The sequence below is a fragment of the Trichomycterus rosablanca genome, chromosome 9 (genome assembly GCF_030014385.1).
Source record: "Trichomycterus rosablanca isolate fTriRos1 chromosome 9, fTriRos1.hap1, whole genome shotgun sequence".
Lineage (NCBI taxonomy): Eukaryota > Metazoa > Chordata > Actinopteri > Siluriformes > Trichomycteridae > Trichomycterus > Trichomycterus rosablanca.
In genome coordinates this window covers 38,832,216-38,839,511 of record NC_085996.1, presented here as the reverse complement: position 1 = coordinate 38,839,511, position 7,296 = coordinate 38,832,216, and the positions used below count along the sequence as shown (strand labels likewise).

The following is a 7,296-nucleotide window of genomic DNA, read 5'->3' as shown; positions in this document are numbered from 1 at the left end:
CAATGAGACTAGAATGCGGTTTGTAATCTTGTATGTACATTCATGGATTGTTTTCTAAGCTACGTCTTCTATATAGAAAACTTTATTGGTATACAAATGGTCAACAAATGGGCTACAGTCAGTAATTGTATACTGACAAAATTACTGTACATGTACATCTTATATAAATATTATATAATGTACATCATAATAAAACTGGGCTACCCAAAAAGTGTTCTTTACATTTGTTCCTCCTTGCAATATATGAATGAATGAATTTTAAAAAGCATTAAACACATATTTAAATGAAAATGATTAACTAAAGCATTTAAGAAAAACGTTTTATTATCTGTCTGTTCTTGTTATACGTAAAAAGACATGTTATGTATCTGTAATAGTAGCTGGTCCAGTTAAAGTGGCACTAATCACTGATTAGTTCTGTTTTATGCCCATATACAGCAAAAACAATAACAAATATAATAACTAAATATTTTTTAAAGTTACTACCATTTAAACATCAAACGTCCTTTAACGTTATCATTCTTTCCCATGAAGGATCATTAAGCCCTTGCCCATGTTAAGGTTTATGTCCATTTCCACACCACGCTTCTTCGTTTATCCTTATCCCTTAAGTGCAGGTCTCCTGATAGGCCCGAATGATGCTGTTATAGGGTGGTGGTGGGGTCTGTCCGGTACTGAATTCCCGCAGATTATTGTTCCCCCAGAAGGAGTCAGGTCTGGGCCTGGGCCTTGGAGGAGTGACCATGCTGCTGCTTATGCTGTTCCTCCCAGTGGCTCCTGGGCTGCTGGACAGGGTGGCATGATTGCCCTCTTCGGCTTCACGGGCGATCTGGCTGCACTGGAGCAGAGGGTGGAAGGTGGAGACTCTAAAGCTGTCTTTTCGACCCAGCAGATCAGCTTGGTCGGGAGAAGTTGAGGTCTGCCGATGGAAAGAGAAGGCGGAATTGGCCAGGCTGTTGTTGCTGCGGCGGTCATAGCTACTGCTGTGGCGGCTGAAGACGGGCCGAGTATGAGGGGATGCTGGCCGGCCGGAGGAGCGAGGTGAGGGCAGGCGGGTGATGGTGGCAGTGGCACGACGGCGCGCCATCCAGGTGAGCACCACATAAACCAAAGCACCCAGTAGTAGTCCAACTACCATGGAAAGACAGAACGCCAGGATCACATCCTCTGAGGAGGTAAGGAAATGAATGAATGAAATAAATAAAATAATAAAAGAAAATGTGCATTAAAGAATTATTCTCAAGCATATTTAAAAAAATTATTAAAGGTGTAATCAGCAATATTGGCTGAGGTAAGTTGAGGCTAACTGTTTAAAAACCTCCCTTCAAAACTCTTGCCGCTCAGATGGCGCAGTGGTAAAACATGCTAGCACACCAGAGCTGGGATTTCGAATACATCGTATTCGACATCGTATCTGCCATCCACCTGGGTGGCTACATGAACAACGATTGGCTGTTGTTCACAGGGTGGGTAAGCCGTACCAGGGTTTCTCATAACTGGCTGATTGATGGCGCCTGCTCAAAAGGCTGATCCGCATATGAACTCGACTCGTGCAGGTGCAGGTACGTCTGAATTAATAGGGAACAAAATTGAGATACTTGGGCATATTTTGGAAGGTGTACGGAAATCAGGATACCTTTAGGAAACTCAGGGGTCGGGGGTAAATACTTTCGCTCAGATAGGTGATTGTGTGTGTGCCAGATGATTGCTAAGGAATTGCTCGGCAAATGTTAACATGTTGCTAGTTAAATTGAATAAAACAGTATGGTAAAAATACATGAAAATCTGAACAGTTAGTCATCAAAATATGAACAACACAGTACAGGCAGGGATGTCGGAAGTACATTGGTGCAATCTTTTTTAAGAAAATTTTATATTTTAAATACTTAATATTTAATACAATTTGAGACATTGTTTTGCAGATGTTATGGCATCAACATGTGCATAAAAGGGCATGTATAAGAAAAACTGTGTGTGTTGCCACTCTTGTTTATGTTACTGTTCAGATGCTTAATGTCCTTACAGATGACAGCTGGCTCTACAAGACTTGGTTTTAAGTTCTTAATAAAAGTTTAGCAGGTTATGTTGCTAAGCAGATCAGCACCTGATTCTGATAGATCATTAGAGTAAAATATGCAAACATTTATTGAGGAATTTTTGTCCTGTGCCTTAAGCTGTATTAAATTAGCACTGATCACAGACCTAAAAAGGAAGGCCGACCGAACGTTTTTATTTGTTCTCTTTCTTAAACTCAATAAAAATAGTTTAAAGGCTGCCTGCTGGGCTGTTCCTCTCTGCCGAAGCAATTAAGTACGGCACTCAGTTGTTTGTCCACAGTGTAGCACAGGCAGTATGAGGTATTAAGATCTGACTTTTATGTTAAAGGTAAGATATAGTACCTAAAATAACTAAATACATAATAAATAAATACTTAGTCTTTTAGACTTTTAATCACATTACTCCTGAGGGCCAGTAACTAAAACTGCTGTAGTGCTACCAGGTAATGGCAAATGCTGTTCCAGCATCAATAGTATCGTATCTGGCCTTCCCTTCTTCAATCATGGATTATTGTGTTTGTGAAGTGCCAGGTGCTACAGATGCTTTTATTCAGGAAAGATATCAGCAACCCATACCAACAAATCCTAAAGATGGCTGTTAAAGCTTAAAGTAAAGGAGATAACTTCACTTTCACTGTTTACTATCATAATCTAAAAGGATATTTGGAGAAAGGCTGAATGGAAAATAACTTTGCTCTGTAGTTTTTGCGGCCCAAGCTTGTAAATATTTTTGGTACTTTGTGCATATCCTGAGGACACAGTGTAATAAGTATTGGCTCAGTAACTGCTTTTACAGTCTTTATTCTTACATTTAAGAAGGCCTGGTTGTATTGTGCATTTTATTGCGGTTTGTGATATTTCATGACTGTGTATTTTTTCTTATATCTGCTTATTGGGACCCTTCTCTCTCCGTTCCTTTCATTTGGAAGAAATTGTATTTGTAAATGTGCATGTGTGTGTTATGTGACATGTGTCTTATTAAAAAGTTAATAACAAAAAAAGAAGGTCTGGTTGATATGACAATATACCTCTTTAAGTAAAGTTTGGTAAAAATGTCATTAAAATAGGCTTATGATTAAATAGCTCACACACTATGGAAAAATATGTGTGAACTCTGATCTGTAGTTTATGTCATTTAATGAGGCGGTCCTGGGTTCGATCCCCAGGTGGGGCGATCCGGGTCCTTTCTGTGTGGAGTTTGCATGTTCTCCCCGTGTCTCTCTGGTTTCCTCCCACAGTCCAAAGACGTGCAAGTGAGGTGAACTGGAGATACTAAATAGTCCATGACTGTGTTTGACGTTAAACTTGTGAACTGATGAATCTTGTGTAACCAGTAACTACCGTTTCTGTCATGAATGTAACCAGTGTGTAAAATATGACGTTCAAATCCTAATAAATATATATAAAAAAAACATGTCATTTAATGCTAATGAAAAATACATATATATTTCTATCAAAATCATGTTTCAAAGTTTTGTTACCCCTCAAAATTGTAGTAAAATGTAAATAAAGCATATTCTTGTTTATATATATTTAAATGTATATTTTTAGTGTTACAAAACTAAAATCGGTGTCATTAAGGTATACATTTGTTTACCTTAATGTTAAGGAAGTTTATGAAAGTGCAAATGAATTGGTACAAGTGTTTTAGCCTTTATTAATTAGGAAATGGCCAAACAGCTTAAAAACCTGGTTCAGTCTTTCCCTTAAATTGTGGTCTCTATACAATTTGGCATGTTCTCCTGGTTTCCCCTGGATACTCTGGTTTCTGTTCACTTCTTAAAAAACATACCAGTAGATGGATTAGCCTACTCTACGTTTGCATCAGGTGTAAATAAGTAAATAAATAAGTGTGTGATACCCGTTAAATGTCAGAAAGTGTAATGAATCACTTCTGCTAAGAAACACAACAACACAGAATCGTTTAGTTCAGCATCGTCTTGATTCGGTTCATTTAGCCTTTACGAAAACTGCAAGGATGATTGTTTAAAAGAGTCGATTCACAGATTCCATGTTTTGGGAAACGCGAGTCGATTCAGATTCCTCGTGCGTCGATTCAGCCGAGCGAAATTGATTCAGTTTAGCTCGCGCCCAGATAGAGAAGCTGATGTTGCTATCTGAGGTAAAATTCTTTTTACTTTAAATTTAAAACCTGAAGACTCTATTTTATATTTTACTTATGTAATGAGCGAGGAACCGAGTATAATATACATTTTATGTCGAATAATAACTTTTAACATTCAAACAACCGATATATAAACGCCAGATAAGTTACAGAGCTCAGGTACGTTGGGTAACGGTTACAATTTGACGGTTACGTTATTGCTAGTAGCTATTTTAGCTACTGGCTATTGCTAGCTTTACATATTATCTTGCTATTTTAATTAGTAGTATTTTCAAATCCCTAAATTAAACCCAGGGTTAAATCAAGCCTTAAGTCTATAAGTCAGAATAATTTCTAGTGCTGAGCTGTTGCATATTGCTGGATTATTTAAACATGAATATAACAGTTGTTTAAAATCCAAATTATTTCTAGGTAAATGAAGATGAAGAAGAACCTGCTCAGCCAGACATCAGTAATTCATCAGTTTATGAACAGGACTTCATACCACCATGTCCTGGTGAGTCTTTTCACTTAAAAAATGCACATTACAAAAGGCTGACAATGGAAAACTGAATAAACATCATCGAGAACATCACAAAAGCACTTGTTTTTACAGAAATGAGCTGCATAATATCATAAAATCTACCACAGAGTATTTTACCTTCGTTTACCTTAAATTTGGATTAAGATCAAAAGAAAATAAGATCTAAGTGACTAAAAAAACAGTTGATTACCAGGGCATCGAATGGCAGGAGCTTTAGTCTCCAAGACTTATTTCAGTATGAACATGACTAACGTAAAATCTGAATGTAATCTATAAGAAAGTCATCACTCACTTACTTAACCGCTTATCCGATTAGGGTCGCTGGGGTGTTTTCAATGGGCACAAGGCACACAGTACCAACCTGGACAAGGCGCCAGTTAATCGCAGGGCAGACACACACATACACACACATACCCATTCACCTATAGGGCAATTCAGTGTCTCAAATTAACCTGACTGCATGTTTTTGGAATGTGGGAGGAAGCCGGAGCTCCCGGAGGAAACCCACGCAGACACGGGGAGAACAAGTTACGGTCTAAGTTAAATGACTGATGGTTGATGAATGTCAAACAATAATAATTACATAATTATTACATAATCAATAAGATGAAACTTTTCTCCACTGATGGAAGTAGTGTGGCGAGGAGTTTCTTAGTTGTTCTGATCAATATGACCGTGACATAAATGATATTTCTCACACCTGATTTTGAAAAGACACACACAGAACAGTGTTTATGAACAACACAGAGTAAATAAACGCTTTTCAAAAAGCAACAACATTGTCATATGTATATGTTTCTAATTTATAACTGTGTAGAACTGTATAGAAATGCACGGCACTCTATTTGGGATTTAAAAAAACGTATAAAATGTTTTATTTGTGTTAAAGTTTGTAAAACAATGTATAAGAAAAGGAGCATTAGCTCAGACTTTAACTCAATTGAGATGTTGTGTTATGACCAAATGGGTCCAATAGAAAATCCCACACTGGTCCACAATACCTGCTTACTGTCTTTTTTTTTGTTTTGTACCAGATTAAGATTGTATTTCTTCCCTCAGAATCAATCTAGACCCAAACAATGAATCTTAGATGATGATACTAAAGAAAATATGAGTTATTTAATACAATATCAGACCAAATCCAGACTGTAATCAGATATCAGTATGTTTTTTGTCAAGTCTGAAATAGGAACTAAAGAACACTGATCAGCATATTCAAAATGTATGTAAGTAATAATCAATAATAGTTAAACATTTTAATGGATGAAAAGAAAGAAATTAAATCCTCTTACTTGTGCTGAAGGACTGAAGTATTTCCAGAATAGGATGAGTGCTGTTATCGGCCATCACTCTGTCCAGGCAGGCCGGGGAGAACGGAGCAGAGATGCACATTCAGTTTGTCTCATCCGTCTTCCTCGCTCCTCCGGTCCTCCGGTCGTTTTATTTTTCCTTCCAATTCGTTTACTCGGCTTTTCACTTTCACTCTGTCTGCGTATGTATCTGTCTGCTGTCTGTGCAAGTCCACAACTTTCACTCTTGCACCACTCCCTCCCACTTCAGCTCGGAGGCGCACAGGATCCCCTCCAAGGCCAGCCTCACGCTGTTTGTTTCAGGGAAACTTCACTGTCACATTTCCTGCTTTTCCTGTGTAAAATTAGCAGCGCTCGGGGCTTATCTGCTCCGTCCAGGGTTCCTGTAGGGTGGAGGAAGGGTGATGAAGGTTCGAGCAGAGCTGAGCTGGTCTGTGCGTAATTACACCCTTTCCCATTCTTTCCTGCTCTTCTGTGGTTTTAGAGTGGAGAAACGGTGTCACCCCTGAATCTTGTTCTTCTGCCTATGATATGAAATGAGCTTCCACCACTGATAAAAATCATTATAAATAAAATGGAATTTAATGTAATGAAAATCTGCTCTATGCACAGTAGAGCAGAATTATAATATTCTTTATGACACAATTGATCATTTATATATTATATATTTTATATCTTAAAATATATATCTTACTGCATGAAATAATAATTGAATAAATTACTATATACATATTGGTGAGACTGTAAATACCACCACAGTCCTCTACAAACTGTATTAGAAGATGGAACTTATTATTTCAGTTGGTTGTTTTATAATTAGGATGGAGAGTAAAATCTCGATTTATACTCTTTCAAAATTTACTTAGGTGGAGATATGGTGCCTACAATGACTATATACACTGATCAGCCGTAACATTAAAACCACCTCCTTGTTTCTACACTCACTGTCCATTTTATCAGCTTCACTTACCATATAGAAGCACTTTGTAGTAACAATTAGGTATAGGAAAAAGAAATTGCTGCTCAGCTGCTCTAGGCATCTAAACAATGTAATTTTAAAGGAAAGTGTAAGTTAAGTAAGAAACAACATGGTGAATGATGTATTACACAGAATGTTATGCATTTTTAATCTGTTTTCCATATTCGACCACAGAATGGACCACTGGCAGGCATTTTTATAAACCTTATAAAGGAAAAACGACACAGCGGTATGAGCGAGAGCCAAGAGTTTGGGAATCCTCACTTTAAGTGTGGCTCACTTTTTCCACAAAAGATACGAAC

General features: G+C 37.6%; 1 protein-coding gene across 2 annotated transcripts; it reads right to left on the bottom strand.

The window, feature by feature from the left end:
• Window positions 1-324: 324 nt before the first annotated feature.
• On the bottom strand, window positions 325-6,156 carry myct1a (myc target 1a). Of its 2 annotated transcripts, none has more exons than XM_063002394.1 (2): window positions 5,998-6,156; window positions 325-1,167 (listed from the first exon to the last, which is right to left on the bottom strand). In XM_063002394.1, exons 1-2 carry the CDS (start codon window positions 6,095-6,097, stop codon window positions 608-610), a joined length of 660 nt encoding a protein of 219 aa, XP_062858464.1. In that variant the 5' UTR covers window positions 6,098-6,156; the 3' UTR covers window positions 325-607. The 2 variants fall into 2 exon arrangements, with proteins under 2 accessions (XP_062858464.1, XP_062858465.1); XM_063002395.1 differs by lacking the exon at window positions 5,998-6,156 and adding an exon at window positions 4,998-5,077.
• Window positions 6,157-7,296: the final 1,140 nt, after the last annotated feature.

What these genes read in the sequence shown, in the direction of transcription:
- myct1a (XM_063002394.1), bottom strand. Translation starts at nt 6,097, where the DNA reads ATGTGCATCTCTGCTCCGTTCTCCCCGGCCTGCCTGGACAGAGTGATG. An exon ending in ACTTCAGTCCTTCAGCACAA is followed by an intron (nt 1,168 to 5,997) that starts GTAAGAGGATTT and finishes TTACCTCCTCAG; the next exon opens with AGGATGTGATCCTGGCGTTC.